This window comes from Oncorhynchus kisutch, linkage group LG1, assembly GCF_002021735.2.
Source record: "Oncorhynchus kisutch isolate 150728-3 linkage group LG1, Okis_V2, whole genome shotgun sequence".
Classification (NCBI taxonomy): Eukaryota; Metazoa; Chordata; class Actinopteri; order Salmoniformes; family Salmonidae; genus Oncorhynchus; species Oncorhynchus kisutch.
The window spans coordinates 19231103-19250516 of record NC_034174.2 but is presented as its reverse complement, the minus strand read 5'-3'; the positions used below and the strand labels follow the sequence as shown (position 1 = coordinate 19250516).

Here is a 19414-nt window from a genome sequence, read left to right as displayed (position 1 = left end):
TTTCACAGTCCCCAAATCCAGAACAAATTCAAGAAAGGGTACAGTATTATATAGAGCCATAATTGCAAAAGCTAATAGGGCTCCTAATAAAATACCAAACTGCTTGCTATACACTGTACTACGTGATTGTAGCAGGTTTACTAACACATTAGTTCTAGTAGCTACAGTGCCTTGCGAAAGTATTCGGCCCCCTTGAACTTTGCAACCTTTTGCCACATTTCAGGCTTCAAACATAAAGATATAAAACTGTATTTTTTTGTGAAGAATCAACAACAAGTGGGACACAATCATGAAGTGGAACGACATTTATTGGATATTTCAAACTTTTTTAACAAATCAAAAACTGAAAAATTGGGCGTGCAAAATAATTCAGCCCCCTTAAGTTAATACTTTGTAGCGCCACCTTTTGCTGCGATTACAGCTGTAAGTCGCTTGGGGTATGTCTCTATCAGTTTTGCACATCGAGAGACTGACATTTTTTCCCATTCCTCCTTGCAAAACAGCTCGAGCTCAGTGAGGTTGGATGGAGAGCATTTGTGAACAGCAGTTTTCAGTTCTTTCCACAGATTCTCGATTGGATTCAGGTCTGGACTTTGACTTGGCCATTCTAACACCTGGATATGTTTATTTTTTAACCGTTCCATTGTAGATTTTGCTTTATGTTTTGGATCATTGTCTTGTTGGAAGACAAATCTCCGTCCCAGTCTCAGGTCTTTCGCAGACTCCTTCAGGTTTTCTTCCAGAATGGTCCTGTATTTGGCTCCATCCATCTTCCCATCAATTTTAACCATCTTCCCTGTCCCTGCTGAAGAAAAGCAGGCCCAAACCATGATGCTGCCACCACCATGTTTGACAGTGGGGATAGTGTATTCAGGGTGATGAGCTGTGTTGCTTTTACGCCAAACATAACGTTTTGCATTGTTGCCAAAAAGTTCAATTTTGGATTCATCTGACCAGAGCACCTTCTTCCACATGTTTGGTGTGTCTCCCAGGTGTCTTGTGGCAAACTTTAAACAACACTTTTTATGGATATCTTTAAGAAATGGCTTTCTTCTTGCCACTCTTCCATAAAGGCCAGATTTGTGCAATATACAACTGATTGTTGTCCTATGGACAGAGTCTCCCACCTCAGCTGTAGATCTCTGCAGTTCATCCAGAGTGATCATGGGCCTCTTGGCTGCATCTCTGATCAGTCTTCTCCTTGTATGAGCTGAAAGTTTAGAGGGACGGCCAGGTCTTGGTAGATTTGCAGTGGTCTGATACTCCTTCCATTTCAATATTATCGCTTGCACAGTGCTCCTTGGGATGTTTAGAGCTTGGGAAATCTTTTTGTATCCAAATCCGGCTTTAAACTTCTTCACAACAGTATCTCGGACCTGCCTGGTGTGTTCCTTGTTCTTCATGATGCTCTCTGCACTTTTAACGGACCTCTGAGACTATCACAGTGCAGGTGCATTTATACGGAGACTTGATTACACACAGGTGGATTGTATTTATCATTATTAGTCATTTAGGTCAACATTGGATCATTCAGAGATCCTCACTGAAGTTCTGGAGAGAGTTTGCTGCACTGAAAGTAAAGGGGCTGAATAATTTTGCATTCCCAATTTTTCAGTTTTTGATTTGTTAAAAAAGTTTGAAATATCCAATAAATGTCGTTCCACTTCATGATTGTGTCCCACTTGTTGTTGATTCTTCACAAAAAAATACAGTTTTATATCTTTATGTTTGAAACCTGAAATGTGGCAAAAGGTCGCAAAGTTCAAGGGGCCGAATACTTTCGCAAGGCACTGTATGTTGACTATGACATTAGCTAATATGGTGACAATGATGTAGGCTGTGTGTAGCGGTTAGCGGTTATGGTATGAAAGTTTGGCTAAGGTGCCACCAGCCACCTGTGAGAGGAAGCTAGGAAAGGAGGAAAGGGAGCTAGGAATGGAGGAAAGGAATCTAGGAAAGAAAATTAGAGAAGGAAAGGATGTTAGGAAAGATAGCTAGGAAATTAGGAAAGGAGCTAGGAAAGGAAATGAGATAAAGAAAGGGAGATAGGGATTGAGGAGAGGAAAGGAGGTCGGGTAGGAAAAGGGATGGGCAACTTTGATGGGGGTAGGAGCCACAAAAAAACAGAACTCATCATGAGGGGCCGCAGTGGCTCGTGGGTCTGCGTTCCCACCTCGTGACAGCGAAGAGAACATGTTTTTAGATTTAAGTTTTTAGTGTCGGGGCAGTATTCGGATGAATGACGTGCCCAAAGTGAACTGCCTGTTACTCAGGCCCAGAAGCTAGGATATGCATATAATTGATAGATTTGGATAGAAAACACTAAAGTTTCCAAAACTGTTAAAATAATGTCTGTGAGTATAACAGAACTGATATGGAAGGCGAAAACCTGAGGAAAATCCATTCAGGAAGTGGTATTTCTTTGATGTGGGGGGTTTTCAATTGAATGCTTATTGAGTACCTAATAGGACCCAGATTGCCGTTCCTATGGCTTCCACTAGATGTCAACAGTCTTTAGACATTATTTCAGGCTTGTTTTCTGAAAAATGAAGAAGAATGAGACCTTCCTGTTAGGGGACTGAGGAAGCATACAGTGCTGGTTTGCGAGCGTGGCTGTGTGAGCGGCCTTTGTCCTTTTTCCTTTCTATTGAATATGCTATTGTCCGATTGAAATATTATTGATTATTTAGACAATTGACAACCTGAGGATTAATTATAAACATCGTTTGACATATTTCAACGAACTTTACCGGTACTATTAGGATGTATTTGTCTGCATGATTTGACCGCCTTTGAGCCAGTGGATTACTGAACAAAACATGCCTACAAAACTGAGTTTTTGGGATATAAAGAGGGACTTTATCGAACAAAACAAACATTTATTGTGTAGCTGGGACTCTTGTGACTGCAACCAGATTAAGATCTTCAAAGGTAAGTGATTAATTGTATCGCTGTTTCTGACTTTCGTGATTCCTCTACTTGGTTGGAAAATGTTTGTATGCTTTTGTAAGTGGGGAGTTGTCCTCAGATAATCGCGTGGTATGATTTCGTCATAAAGCCTTTTTGAAATCTGACAAAGCGGCTGGATTAACAAGAAGTTCATCTTTAAGCCAACGTATAACACTTGTATTTTTATGAATGTTTATTATGACTATTTCTGTATTTTGAATTTAGTGCTCTGCAATTTCACCGGATGTTGTTGAGGTGGGTCGCTAGCGGCATGCCTGTGCCAGAGAGGTTAAAGTGTATTTCCTGCAATTCTACACATTTTGCCATGGGGCAGAAAAATTTGAAATTGTACAGCTAATTTGGTTGAGAATGAATTAATGTCATTTTTGCTATATTAAATACATGCTTAATCATGTGGACAAGTATCCTGCCTCTATTGTATTCTGTTTTGGAGAAAATGGGGGTCATGTTAGCAGTAACTGCATAAAGTCACTGTGAAACCAGTTCTACTCTATTAGCCTTTTTACTTGGCAGGGCAGTATAGGGTGGAGGCAAATCATTGCCGTTTTTAATATAATAACTGATAATCTATGGGCCCAACCCAGGTCAGTAATTCGATCATGCTTACTACAAGTTTAGATAGCTATGCCCTAGACTAATTTACTAATCGAAGCAAAATTGCTAACATGGGCTAATTGAGTGGCTGCTGATGCACAATCAAATTTTGAAATTGCACCTTGTGTAACGGTTTTCTTCATCTGAAGGAGAGGCGGACCAAAATGCAGCGTGGTTTCTTTGATTCATGTTTAATAACAAAAAGATAAACACAAACACTACAAAACAATAAACGTGGAAAACCAAAAACAGCCCTATCTGGTGCAAAACACTGAGACAGGAACAATCACCCACAAACACACAGTGAAACCCAGGCTACCTAAATATGGTTCCCAATCAGAGACAATGACTAACACCTGCCTCTGATTGAGAACCATATCAGGCCAGACATATAAATAGACAAACAAGACATCCAACATAGAATGCCCACTCAGATCACACCCTGACCAACCAAAACATAGAAACATACAAAGCAAACTATGGTCAGGGTGTGACAGTACCCCCCCTCCACCAAGGTGAGGACTCCGGCCGCAAAACCTGAACCTATTGGGGAGGGTCTGGGTGGGCATCTGTCCGCGGTGGCGGCTCTGGTGCTGGACGTGGCCGTAGTCTTAGTCCTCCACCTTGTCCGCTTCCGTGGCCTCCTAGCCACGGCGACCCTACTTAATGACCCCACTGGACTGAGGGGCAGCTCGGGACAGAGGGGCGGCAGCTCGGGACAGAGGGGCGACAGCTCGGGACAGAGGGGCGGAAGCTCGGGACAGAGGGACGGAAGCTCGGGACAGAGGGACGGAAGCTCGGGACAGAGGGGCGGAAGCTCGGGACAGAGGTGCAGGGGCTCTGGCGCCTCTGGGCTGAGGGGCTCTGGCTCCTCTGGGCTGACTGGCGGCACTGGCGGCCCCTGGCTGACTGGCGGCACTGGCGGCCCCTGGCTGACTGGCGGCACTGGCGGCCCCTGGCTGACTGGCGGCACTGGCGGCCCCTGGCTGACTGGCGGCACTGGCGGCCCCTGGCTGACTGGCGGCACTGGCGGCCCCTGGCTGACTGGCGGCACTGGCGGCTCCTGGCAGACTGGCGGCACTGGCGGCTCCTGGCAGACTGGCAGCACTGGCGGCTCCTGGCAGATGGGTGGCACTGGCGGCGCTGGACAGACGGGTGGCTCAGACGGCGATGGGCAGACGGGTGGCTCAGGCGGCGATGGGCAGACGGGTGGCTCAGGCGGCGATGGGCAGATGGGAAGCTCCGGCAATGCTGAAGAGGAAGGCTCTGGCAGCGCTGGACTAAGGAGCTCTGGCGCCTCTGGAATGAGGGGCTCTTGCGCCTCTGGAATGAGGGGCGGGAGCTCCGGTAGCGCCGAACAGGCGGGAGACTCCGGCAGCAGCGCCGGACAGGCGGGAGACTCCGGCAGCAGCGCCGGCCAGGCGGGAGACTCCGACAGGGCTGGAGAGGAGGGAGCCCCTGTAAGGATGAGCCGGAGAGACAGCCTGGTGCGGGGGGCTGCCACCGGAGGGCTGGTGCGTGGAGGTGGTGACGGATAGACCGGACCGTGCAGGCGCACTGGAGCTCTGGAGCACCGAGCCTGCCCAACCTTACCTGGTTGAATGGTCCCGGTCGCCCTGCCAGTGCGGCGAGGTGGAATAGCCCGCATTGGGCTATGCAGGCGAACCGGGGACACCGTGCGCAAGGCTGGTGCCATGTAAGCCGGCCCAAGGAGACGCACTGGAGACCAGATGCGTAGAGCCGGCTTCATGGCACTTGGCTCGATACCCACTCTAGCCCGGCCGATACGCGGAGCTGGAATGTACCGCACCGGGCTATGTACACGCACTGGGGACACCGTGCGCTCCACCGCATAACACGGTGCCTGCCCGGTCTCTCTCGCCCCCCAGTAACCACAGGAAGTTGACGCAGGTCTCCTACCTGGCTTCGCCATACTTCCTGTGAGCCCCCCCCAAGACATTTTTGGGGCTGACTCTCGGGCTTCCTTGCCAGCCGTGTTCCCTCATATCGCCGGCTCCTCTCTCCGGCTGCCTCTGCTCTCCTAGCTGCCTCCACCTGTTCCCATGGAAGGTGATCCTTTCCCGCCAGGATCTCCTCCCAGGTGTAGCAACCCTTGCCATCCAATACATCGTCCCATGTCCATTCCTCTTTGCGCCGCTGTTGCTGTTGCCCGTTACCACGCCGCTTGGTCCTGTTGTGGTGGGTGATTCTGTAACGGTTTTCTGTAGGCAAAGGAGAAGCGGACCAAAATGCAGCGTGGTTTCTTTGATTCATGTTTAATAACAAAAAGATAAACACGAAGACTACAAAACAATAAACGTGGAAAACCAAAAACAGCCCTATCTGGTGCAAAACACAGAGACAGGATCAATCACCCACAAACACACAGTGAAACACAGGCTACCTAAATATGGTTCCCAATCAGAGACAATGACTAACACCTGCCTGATTGAGAACCATATCAGGCCAGACATATAAATAGACAAACAAGACATCCAACATAGAATGCCCACTCAGATCACACCCTGACCAACCAAAACATAGAAACATACAAAGCAAACTATGGTCAGGGTGTGACACCTTGTCTATTATTCTAACTCTAAACAGTAAGTTGAGACCCCGACTGAGATCTTTAACAAATAATAAATAACAAATTGGTCCGTGGGCCTACAAAGGGGGGGCCGTGGGCCGCGTGGCTTCCAGATAAGGTGCGTTCTGAGCCCTCTCCTGTACTCCCTGTTCACCCACGACTGCGTGGCCACGCACGCCTCCAACTCAATCATCAAGTTTGCGGACGACACAACAGTGGTAGGCTTGATTACCAACAACGACGAGACGGCCTACAGGGAGGAGGTGAGGGCCCTCGGAGTGTGGTGTCAGGAAAATAACCTCACACTCAACGTCAACAAAACTAAGGAGATGATTGTGGACTTCAGGAAACAGCAGAGGGAACACCCCCCTATCCACATCGATGGAACAGTAGTGGAGAGGGTAGCAAGTTTTAAGTTCCTCGGCATACACATCACAGACAAACTGAATTGGTCCACTCACACAGACAGCATTGTGAAGAAGGCGCAGCAGCGCCTCTTCAACCTCAGGAGGCTGAAGAAATTTGGCTTGTCACCAAAAGCACTCACAAACTTCTACAGATGCACAATCGAGAGCATCCTGGCGGGCTGTATCACCGCCTGGTACGGCAACTGCTCCGCCCTCAACCGTAAGGCTCTCCAGAGGGTAGTGAGGTCTGCACAACGCATCACCGGGGGCAAACTACCTGCCCTCCAGGACACCTACACCACCCGATGTTACAGGAAGGCCATAAAGATCATCAAGGACAACAACCACCCGAGCCACTGCCTGTTCACCCCGCTATCATCAAGAAGGCGAGGCCAGTACAGGTGCATCAAAGCTGGGACCGAGAGACTGAAAAACAGCTTCTATCTCAAGGCCATCAGACTGTTAAACAGCCACCACTAACATTGAGTGGCTGCTGCCAACACACTGACACTGACTCAACTCCAGCCACTTTAATAATGGGAATTGATGGGAAATGATGTAAATATATCACTAGCCACTTTAAACAATGCTACCTTATATAATGTTACTTACCCTACATTATTCATCTCATATGCATACGTATATACTGTACTCTATATCATCGACTGTATCCTTATGTAATACATGTATCACTAGCCACTTTAACTATGCCACTTTGTTTACATACTCATCTCATATGTATATACTGTACTCGATACCATCTACTGTATCTTGCCTATGCTGCTCTGTACCATCACTCATTCATATATCCTTATGTACATATTCTTTATCCCCTTACACTGTGTATAAGACAGTAGTTTTGGAATTGTTAGTTAGATTACTTGTTGGTTATTACTGCATTGTTGGAACTAGAAGCACAAGCATTTCGCTACACTCGCATTAACATCTGCTAACCATGTGTATGTGACAAATAAAATTTGATTTGATTTGATTTTACCACTTTCCCATGCCTGATATAGACGGACAGGTGAATCCAGTTGAAAGCTGTGATCCCTTATTGATGTCACTTGTTAAATCCACTTCAATCAGTGTAGAAAAGGAGGAGACAGGTTAAAGAAGTAATTTTAAGCCTTGAGACAATTGAGACATGTATTGTGCAAGTGTGCCATTTAGAGGATGAATGGCTAAGACAAAAGATTGAAGTGCCTTTGAACAGGGTATGGTAGTAGGGGTCAGGCGCACCGTTTTGAGTGTGTCAAGAACTGCAGCACTGCTGGGTTTTTCACGCTCAACAGTTTCATGTGTTTTGTCTCCAGGTCCTGATTGGCTTGCTCCAACTGGCAGTTAGACTGGGGATGAAAACCAGAGAACAGGCTGGCCGACAACCCAATGAAGGAACAGAACGCCTTCCAGAACTAGGATAAGAACTGAGGACCGCGATCGGAGACCATGTTGACCGGAAGTCCATGGATCCGGAAGATGTGCTATACCATGAGCTGGGCCGTCTACTTAGCTGAGGGAAACTTAGGAAGGGGGATAAAATGGGTGGCTATCCACCACTGTAAGGATGGTGGTGTTGCCATCTGACGGAGGGAGACCTGTGATGAAGACCGATAATATATAGGACCAGGGGAGGTGAGGAACAGGGAGTGGTTGAAGGAGGCCAGCCAGAGCATGCCGCAGAGTCTTGTTCTGCGCAGACACAGTGCATGAATGCGGAGCCGTCAGGAACCATGGTGGGCCATCAAAAACATTGTCGGATGAAAGCCAAGGTCTTACGGGAGCCAGAATGACAGGTGAGCCTCAAAGAATGTGCCCATTCCAGAACCGGAGCACGGGCAGAATCCTTTACAAACATCCGGTTAGCCGGGCCATCCCCATACCTACGAATCAGCCTGGTCTTTTAATGGGCAGGTAGATAAGAAATGCCCCGTAGTTCCACAATACAGATAGCTCTTGGTGTTTAGTCTGTGTAAGCACTCAGCAGGAGACAATCTAGCCTTGCCCAGTTGCATGGGCTCCGGAGGAGGCGAGTCGAGAGCCCTCTGTGATTTACGAGAGAACTCGGGTGACAACGATCCACTTGGAAATGTAGACTTTGGGGATTTCTGGGATTCCTCTGAAGCGAGGTAGAAATTGAGGACGAGCGAGGCCGACAGGGAACAGACTCCCTCTCCCTCCTACATTCCCGTAGCCGCTCATCGATCTGGATGGTCGAGGCTATGAGGGAGTCGAGCTCCGTGGGCTGCAAGCCCATCTTCAATCACCTTCGATAACCGGTGAAGGAACGTGTCGAACAAGGCTTCCGGGTTCCAGGCACTCTCGGCCGCCAACGTGTTATAATCCACCACGTGGTCTGCCACACTACAGGAGTCCTGGCGTAGTTGGAGGATCCTACGAGCAGCCTCTCTCCCGGACAATGGAGAATCAAACACTTTACGTACCTCCACCACCATGAACTCCTCCAGATTGAGGCAAACGGTGGACTGTTCCACCCACACCACTGTAGCCCAGGTGAGTTCCCTCCCGGATGTCAGTGTTATCAAATTCTCTATCTTCGAGCAGTCTGAGGGGAACGAAGAAGGCAAAAGGTAAGTCAAGGCAGGCAAAGAGTCGTAATCCAAATCAGAGTCAGGCAGGTACAGGATGTTAGGCAGGATCCGTGTTAGGACAGGCAGAAATGTCAGAACTGGGTAGACTGGGGAAAACAAAAACTAGAGCAGAGGAAATACGGGAACATGCTGGTAGGACTTGATGGGACAAGACAAACTGGCAACAGACAAACAGAAAATGCAGGTATAAATACACAGGAGATAATTGGTGTCACGGGTGCTCCCTCTCCGGCCTCTTGGTCACCTCGCTCGTTAAGGCGCAAACCTGTCACCATCGTTACGTACATTAGCGCAATATGACACACTCCTGGACTCCATCACCTCCTTGATTACTTGCCCTATATACAGTGGGGCAAAAAAGTATTTAGTCAGCCACCAATTGTGCAAGTTCTCCTACTTAAAAAGATGAGAGGCCTGTAATTTTCATCATTAGGTACACGTCAACTATGTCAGACAAAATGAGAAAAAAAATCCAGAAAATCACATTGTAGAAATTTTTATTCAATTAATTAGCAAATTATGGTGGAAAATAAGTATTTGGTCAATAACAAAAGTTTATCTCAATACTTTGTTATATACCCATTGTAGGCAATGACAGAGGTCAAACATTTTCTGTAAGTCTTCACAAGGTTTTCACACACTGTTGCTGGTATTTTGGCCCATTCCTTAATGCAGATCTCCTCTAGAGCAGTGATGTTTTGGGGCTGTTGCAGGGAAACACGGACTTTCAACTCCCTCCAAAGATTTTCTATGGGGTTGAGATCTGGAGACTGGCTAGGCCACTCCAGGACCTTGAAATGCGTCTTACGAAGCCACTCCTTCGTTGCCCGGGCAGTGTGTTTGGGATCATTGTCATGCTGAAAGACCCAGCCACGTTTCATCTTCAATGCCCTTGCTGATGGAAGGATGTTTTCACTCAATCTCACGATACATGGCCCCATTCTTTCTTTCCTTTACACGGATCAGTCGTCCTGGTCCCTTTACAGAAAAACAGCCCCAAAGCATGATGTTTCCACCCCCATGCATCACAGTAGGTATGGTGTTCTTTGGATGCAATTCAGCATTCTTTGTCCTCCAAACACGACGAGTTGAGTTTTTACCAAAAAGTTATATTTTGGTTTCATCTGACCGTATGACATTCTCCCAATCTTCTTCTGGATCATCCAAATGCTCTCTAGCAAACTTCAGACGGGCCTGGACATGTACTGGCTTAAGCAGGGGGACACGTCTGTCACTGCAGGATTTGAGTCCCTGGCGGCGTAGTGTGTTACTGATGGTAGGCTTTGTTACTTTGGTCCCAGCTCTCTGCAGGTCATTCACTAGGTCCCCCCGTGTGGTTCTGGGATTTTTGTGATCATTTTGACCCCACGGGGTGAGATCTTGCGTGGAGCCCCAGATCGAGGGAGATTATCAGTGGTCTTGTATGTCTTCCATTTCCTAATAATTACTCCCACAGTTGATTTCTTCAAACCAAGCTGCTTACCTATTGCAGATTCAGTCTTCCCAGCCTGGTGCAGGTCTACAATTTTGTTTCTGGTGTCCTTTGACAGCTCTTTGGTCTTGACCATAGTGGAGTTTGGAGTGTGACTGTTTGAGATTGTGGACAGGTGTCTTTTATACTGATAACAAGTTCAAACAGGTGCCATTAATACAGGTAACGAGTGGAGGACAGAGGAGCCTCTTAAAGAAGAAGTTACAGGTCTGTGAGAGCCAGAAATCTTGCTTGTTTGTAGGTGACCAAATACTTATTTTCCACCATAATTTGCAAATAAATTCATGAAAAATCCTACAATGTGATTTTCTGGATTTTTTTCCTAATTTTGTCTGTCATAGTTGAAGTGTTCCTATGATGAAAATTACAGGCCTCTCTCATCTTTTTAAGTGGGAGAAGTTGCACAATTGTTGGCTGACTAAATACTTTTTTGCAAGGAAAGTTTTTGTTTTTATTTTCAGAAATACCAATTACCCCACTGGTCATAACAGACCTTATATGGGCAAATACACTTTAACATTCAGGTGGTATACAGAAGAAAGCCCTATTTGGTAAAATACCAAGTCCATATTATGGCCAGAACAGCTTATTTTTTCAGTCGCATAAACCATCACCTCTGCTGCAGATGATAAGTTCATTAACTGCACCTGAGATTGCAGCCCAAATCAATGCTTCACAGAGTTCAAGTAACAGACACATCTCAACATCAACTGTTCAGAGGAGACTGCGTGAATCAGGCCTTCATGGTCGAATTGCTGCAAAAAAACACTACCAAAGGACACCAATAAAAAGAAGAGACTTGATTGGGCCAAGATACACGAGCAAATTTGAGATTTTTGTTTCAACCTCCATTTTCTTTGTGAGACGCAGAGTAGATGAACGGATTTTCTCCGCATGTGTGGTTCCGACCGTGAAGCATGGAGGAGGAGGTGTGATGGTGTGGGGGTGCTTTGCTGGTGACAATGTCTGCCTGTGATTTATTTAGAATTCAAGGCACACTTAACCAGCATTAACCAGCAAGCATTCTGTAGCGATACGCTTAGTGGGACTATCATTTGTTTTTCAACAGGGCAATGACCCAACACACCTCCAGGCTGTGATAGGGCTATTTGACCAATGAGAGTGATGGAGTGCTGCATCAGATGACCTGGCCTCCACAATCACCCGACCTCAACCCAAGTGAGATGTTTTTGGAGGAGATGGACCGCAGAGTGAAGGAAAAGCAGCCAACAAGAGCTCAGCATATGTGGGAACTCCTTCAGCACTGTTGGAAAAGCATTCCAGGTGAAGTTGGTTGAGAGAATGCCAAGTGTGTGCAAAGCTGTCATCAACACAAAAGTGGCTACCTTGAAGAATCTAAAATAAATTTAACACTTGTTTGGTTACTACATGATTCCATATGTGTTATTTCATTGTTTTGATGTCTTCACTATTATTCTACTATGTAGAAAATAGTCAAATTAAAGAAAAACCCTTGAATGAGTAGGTGTTTCCAAACTTTTGACTGGTACTGTATAGTGGTGTAAAGTATTTAAGTAAAAATACTTTGCTGTACTCCTTTCTTTTTGATGACCAATTTACCCCTTTTACAAAGAGCACCTTCTTGCTACCAAAATGTACTATTGTGTACCTTAGTAGCGCTTCCCTTCCTCCTCTTTCTACTAGTTTTTTGGGGTATCTGAACTTTGCTTTACTATTTGTATTTATATTTTTGACAACTTCTATTTTTATTCCATTACATTCATAAAGAAAATATTGTACTTTTTACTCCATACATTTTCCCTGACACCCAAAAGTATTAGTTACATTTTGAATGCTTAGCAGGACAGGACAGGAAAATTCCAATTCACACAATTATTAAGAGAACATCCCTGGTCATCCCAACTGCCTCTTATCTGGCAGACTCACTAAACACAAATGCTTCGTTTGTAAATGATGTCTGAGTGTTGGAGTGAGACCCTGGCTGTCCGTAAATAAATAAAACAGAAAAGTGTGCCGTCTGGTTTACTTAATATAATGAATGTGAAATTATTTATACTTTTAATATTGATACTTAAGTATATTTTAACAATTACCTTTACTTTTCATACTTAAGTATATTTTAAAAAACAAATACTTTAAAACTTTTACTCAAGTAGTATTTTACTTGTTGACTTTCACATCTACTTGAGTCATTTTTTATTATGGTATCTTTACTTTTACTCAAGTATGACAATTGGGTACTTTTTCCACCACTGTATGTAAATGTGATATTTTTTGTTTTGATATGTTTATTATATATTTGTAAAAAAAATATATCTAAAAACCTGTTTTTCCATTGTCATTGTGTGTAGATTGATGAGGAAAACAACAATTTCATCAATTTTAGAATAAGGCTGTAATGTAGCAAAATGTGGAGGGGTTTGAATACTTTCCGAAGGCACTGTATATACTATGGGCTACATACCTGTACATGTGACCAGTGACCTAAAACCCCATGTGAGAGTTCCCCTAGTGTACAAAATCCACAGACAGACAATGTACATCACATTAAATCAAATGAGCACCAGCAGGCCAACATATTAGGCAAGACTAAACACTACTTCCTGGGCATAGCCCATACATTTGATGCCTATCTTTTTATTGATCATGACTTATTCAGTCTTTTGTATCTAGGTTTTTAGGATAGAGGGCTATTTTCCTTCAAATTATGAGCTAAAGGAAATGGACCCTTAATGGACCTCTCTCTCTCCCCTTTCTCTCACTGCTCTCTCTCTCTGCTTTCTCTCTCTGCTTTCTCTCTCTCTGCTCTCTCTCTCTCTCTGCTCTCTCTCTCTCTCTGCTTTCTCTCTCTATGCTCTCTCTCTCTCTCTCTCTCTGCTTTCTCTCTCTCTCTCTGCTCTCTCTCTCTCTCTGCTCTCTCTCTCTCTCTCTGCTTTCTCTCTCTGCTCTCTCTCTCTCTGCTCTCTCTCTCTCTCTCTGCTTTCTCTCTCTGTCTCTGTCTCTCTCTCTCTCTCTTTCTGCTCTCTCTCTCTCTCTGCTTTCTCTCTCTCTGCTCTCTCTCTGCTCTCTCTCTCTGCTTTCTCTCTCTCTGCTCTCTCTCTCTCTCTCTGCTTTCTCTCTCTCTCTCTCTGCTTTCTCTCTCTCTGCTCTCTCTCTCTCTGCTTTCTCTCTCTCTGCTCTCTCTCTCTCTCTCTCTCTCTCTCTCTCACACACACAAGTAGGCTGCAGATGGCACTAGTGAATCACAGCTGCCAGATTTGTGTTATCAACTCCATTGACATGCTAATGTTTAATGGAGTCAAATATCCTATATCGTGCCATATTACAGTATGTGCATACAGTTTGTTAAATAAGATAGATATTTATCTAACACATCACATATAATTGGTGATAGTAATATGTGGGCTTCTGTCTTATAACTATTAAATTGTCATATTATGGTTGGTTAAAAACAATCGTGGGGATATAGTGTAATAGGCCTAGCATACTTGGTGGTGCCAACCAATCATGTTGGCAAAATTGTGTAAGCCTACCCTGCATATTGACAAGTCAAAATGGGATTTAATTTGAAAATATAAGACTAAAACAATAGAAACCGGAATAGAAACCCTTTATATAGATTACTGTGGTGGCATTCTTCATAATGCAGCTGTCCTGTATGACCTGTATGTCTATGCATTGACTCAATTACTTATATTTCAAATGAGAGGATTTTAGGTTAGGCTGGTTGTAAAACACATGACTGTGCCTTTAAAGCTGCCTCAGTGTAAAAGGAACTGAGCACTCGGAAACGATTGAATTTGACAAGCCTTTCTAGACATGGGAAATCATGCCTTGGGAATGCATGAGACAGGATCTAATTATTGAATGATTCCATGTAGCGCCGCAGACTAATGTAGCGCACAGGAGATCTGACAACTGTTTCTGATCCGAGGACGTGGATGAGCCTACATTTAATCTATCTCGACATTAGCCGGCGCTGTTCAGTGTCTCTCCACTTTATCCTAATCGATTCAACCTCGTTTGAAAACGTAAAGTGTAGGCTTTTCCTCAAATGCAAACCAACGGTTGTAGTTAATAGATATGCATTAGTTTGTATTGCTGGATGTATTCGTACGCCATGCCTTCGATTGAGTGGACTGAACAGTGGTTTGGCTATAGTCTACCCAACCCTGTTAATTGCGTGCTGAAGAGATGATGACGGCCTGTCCTCCGATTTATGTGTATTTATTCCTCAAGACGAACGAGAACCTCAGCATCAGTGGAAATGGAGATGTGTTCTTGAAATGTCTGGCAGTTAAACGGATCCATTTAAGATGGTGTGTGCAAAGACGGCATGTTTCAGAGCAATATGTTTGCTATCAGCAGAAAATGGAACTACGAACATGGGTGTAGCCTATTTCATATTCAAAACGGAAACTTGTGAGATGAAGGATAACAAGAAAATACATTTCGATGGATCTCAGTCGCTGCTGAAATCAGGCAATGCTTCAAATCCAGGAGAATAATGAATGATATTCTAATACGGTTAAAATCTAGATGCTGTTCACCGTGAGGTAGTGTAACATAATCGTGCATCATGTTAATTTCTTGCTGGTAAATTTTTATCAATCATTGATAGGCCTACTTCGACCGGGGAAAGCACGACCACTTGATGTGGGGATATAGAATACACGCGCCTTTGACAATAGCTTGGTTACATAGATGGCAAATTCAAGCGAGTTTGGGGAAAGCAGTCCCACGCTACATAATTATGCCATCACCGCCTCTGCGGTGAAACTGGCCTCGCTCGGTCTGGTCATTTGCATCAGCCTTTTCGGGAATGCGGCGTTGTCCCTGCTAGTGCTGAAAGACATCTCCCTTCACAAGGCTCCGTATTATTTTCTACTTGATCTGTGCTTGGCAGATGTAATACGGTCTGCGGTGTGTTTGCCGTTTGTGATGATATCAATCAACAACCGTTCCATCTGGACGTACAGCATTATACGTTGCAAAATTATTGCGTTCCTCTCGGTCCTTTTTTGTTTTCATGTAGCGTTTATGCTCTTCTGCGTCAGTGTAACCAGATACATGGCGATTGCACACCACAGGTTTTATTCCAAACGAATGACATTGTGGACATGTGTGGCAGTGATTTGCATGGTCTGGACCCTCTCTGTCGCTATGGCTTTCCCCCCTGTATTTGACGTTGGCACCTACAAATTCATCCATGAAGAGGAACAATGCATTTTTGAGCACCGATATGTGAAAGCAAATGACACCCTGGGTTTCATGTTGATGCTGGCTGTCATCGTGGGAACAACGCACGTTGTTTACATCAAAATGTTGTGTTTCGTGTACGACCATCGGAAGATGAAACCCGCTCAGCTTGTCCCAGCAATAAGCCAAAACTGGACCTTTCACGGGCCAGGTGCAACTGGGCAGGCAGCCGCCAATTGGATAGCAGGATTTGGACGTGGTCCCACCCCACCAACATTGGTGGGAATCAGACAAACTTCGCATAATGGAAACAGAAGGCTGCTTGTCTTGGATGAATTTAAAATGGAGAAACGCATAGGGAAAATGTATTACATGATAACCCTGGCGTTTCTTATCCTCTGGGCCCCGTACATTGTTACTTGCTACATTCGAGTGTTTGTCAAAGGAGGCACAATTCCACAGGTCTACCTGACTGCAGCCGTGTGGATGACGTTCGTTCAGGCCGGGGCGAATCCCATTATTTGTTTCATATTCAACAAGGAGCTGAGATCGCGCCTCAGAGCCAGTTTCCCATGTTGTCTCAGCACACAGACGCCTATGTCTATGGAACCATACTGTGTCATCTGATAGGTTCTACTGTTGTTTTAGACAAGGGAAAAAGAACAGAACTGTCATGTTGGTTTTGATGCCTTAGGTGATATTACTCTGTTGCTAAGCTTGTCCAATTTTCCCACACAGGCTGGCCATATTTTGTGATTTGCACTTACAGAAAGTGCAAAATGTTGCCAATCTGTATTTCGAATAGGCCTACTAATAATGTTGCATATTTGAAGAATCTCATTGGGATATTATTTGAGTAATGTAGGCCTATGGCAATTCAGTTACAAGAGCATAAGACAATTCTGTACATTCTCTAAAGCTTTTTATTTCTTTATTCTGAACTTTTTTTTAAATCAAATATGGTGTAGCTTTCATAAAATCTTCATATAATTATTTGTGTGGAGAAGGTGATAAAACAAACTTTTACAGTCTTTTGCAAATACATTTTCTTCCTGGATTTTAATAACATGTGTTGATAAAAATGTATACCTTGCACATTCCCTGTAAAAAAGACAAATTACATGTTTTTTTCTATGGACAAGGATGATGGAACTCTAAAAGAAGCAAAGCATCAATGCTGCAGAGAGATGTTTGCAATGTTTGTACTTCTGAGTAAATAAACAACAGATTAATGATTAGTATTGATTTGATTCTGTTATACAGGTAACTGAACAATATCCGTTATGTGTTTCAATCCAATAACAATATAGACACATCCTATTTTCTACCACTCATCCTCAAACGCTAACTGAACAATTGACCATATTTTGTTGTATCATTACCTCCTCTATAGCACAACATGTGGGGGGTTGTATTACCCTGGAACAATAATATAATTATACTAAAATCGGGGTATCTGGGCAGATCATGTTTTCATTGTGATCAGCTAACTTGTTACCATACTATTACCATGTTATTACCACTTTATTCTGCACTGTAATGTAAAATGCTACCATCATTCATGTCCCAGAGAATTTAGCCGGCCTTAGAAAGTTCTGAAAAAGCAGTGCAGTGCAGCAAGAGTCCAGTTTGCCTCTGCTTACACACTCCATTCTTCTCATAAGACTTTAACTAGCCAGCAGGCACCTTTCAGTATGTAAAACAATCATTATTCAAAAAGAGTCATTATTCTGATCATTGCTCGTCTCAGTTACAGGCATGTAAATGAACATTTGTCAGCTAACTGGAGTCTTTAATCTTTGTAGCCCAGGTTGACTTCCCTAGGGGGAAGTGGGATAGAGTGAGAACTGCTGAGCTGATGTTTCTGGATAGAGCATCCCGGTGTACCTACAGTATACCTACTGTGCACCCTCCCTCCCTTCCCTGGCCTGGCCCGGCCCAGCATCACTGCATTCATAACCATTACCATGGAGCATGCCTGCTCCGCTCTACTCCCAGCATGACTCTGTTGCTTCTGAACGACTGAAACGTTCTCACCTGTGAATTAATCTCTCCTGTGAATTCTCTCATGCAGTATCATTTCAGATCAGGCATTTTTTATACAACAGCTCTGCCCCAGGAGAACTCTCTCTGCTGCTTTGTTTTGCTTAGAAGTGCCTCTTGAACATTTTTGCATGTACACGGCCATATTGTTGACCCCACATTTGCCTCTGTTAGTTTCTCAGAGGCAGTTTTGCACACCTGAAATATGTTCAAAATGCAATATAACATTTCATCCCTAGAGTAAGTTCGGATGAAGTCTGAGTTATTGCAAAGAGTTTATGGTGCCATTGTCTGAATATACCTACATTGAAATGGCAGGGCTCTACACGTTGTGGCTTATACAAGCCAATGTCATAATTGTATACTGTTCTATCACCATGGGAGGGACTGTTTGGCTCGTAAAACCTGATTATCGGCTTTGTAATAGGCTGTGTTTGCATTACCCAAACTGCACCACAGCTTAATTTATGGCATAGCTCATCTCTCAGCTTAACATCATTGTACAGGAAACTTGGTTATATTTTTTGTTTTTCCATCTAGAGAACAATTTCTGTACATTATGTTATGGTACACTACTTGGACCTAATAAACAGATTATCAACTTATTGAGATACACATTCTACGGTCTGTCAGATACTGTCAGCTTTGACCAATTAATTTATATTAATTGCAGAAGATACCCACCCCATCTGTGAGTACGCTCTATATTTGGGACATTGGGAGATTGCTCCATTAAGAAGCCAAGTATTATGAATATTGAGAAACTAGTCTGAAATGTAACTAGATCTGAATAACACAGTTTCCCATGAATAAAGAATGAGATTAAAATGAGTCAACGAACATCGGACAAATCTAATTATAGCTTTGAGCTTTAAATAAATGCCCTGTAAAATGTACCCAGAAAATTACACAATTTCAGAGCTGTCGGATTTCTGGAGACCTGCTCCCTCTTATTAACAGAGAAAGCTCTTTCTTTCTTTGTTAAATTGAGTGGCAAATAGCACTTTCTGTTTTAACCTCTAAATGCCCAAACTCTTAAAATTATTGGGAAGCTAAGTTGCTACTTTGTTGCTTTGTTGGGGTGGCAGGTAGCCTAGTGGTTAGAACATTGGGACAGTAACTGGAAGGTTGCTGGATTGAATCCCTGAACTGACAAGGTAAAAATATGTTGTTCTGCCCCTGAATTTGACCTTCATTTAACTAGGCAAGTCAGTTAACAACAAACTCTTACTTACAATGACAGCCTAGAAACAGTGGATTAACTACCTTGTTCATGAGTAGAACAACATATGTTTACCTTGTCAGCTCAGGGATTTGATCTAGCAACCTTTTGGTTACTGGCTCAATACTCTAACCACTAGCCTACCTGCCACCCCAAGGTGGCTAACCCAGTGTTCCCCAGTAGGCTGTCATTGTAAATAAGAATTTGTTCTTAACTGACTTGCATAGTTAAATAAAGGTTAAATAAAATAAAATATATATATTAATAATTAACTACAGTAGTAGTGAAATATGGGTCAGTTAT

General features: G+C 44.0%; 1 protein-coding gene across 1 annotated transcript; it reads left to right on the top strand.

Moving 5' to 3' along the window:
* The first annotated feature begins 14899 nt into the window (after positions 1 to 14899).
* On the top strand, positions 14900 to 17084 carry LOC109909185 (probable G-protein coupled receptor 173). Its single transcript, XM_020508253.2, has one exon. The coding sequence runs from the start codon at positions 15352 to 15354 to the stop codon at positions 16471 to 16473; it is 1122 nt and encodes a 373-aa protein (XP_020363842.1). The 5' UTR covers positions 14900 to 15351; the 3' UTR covers positions 16474 to 17084.
* Positions 17085 to 19414: the final 2330 nt, after the last annotated feature.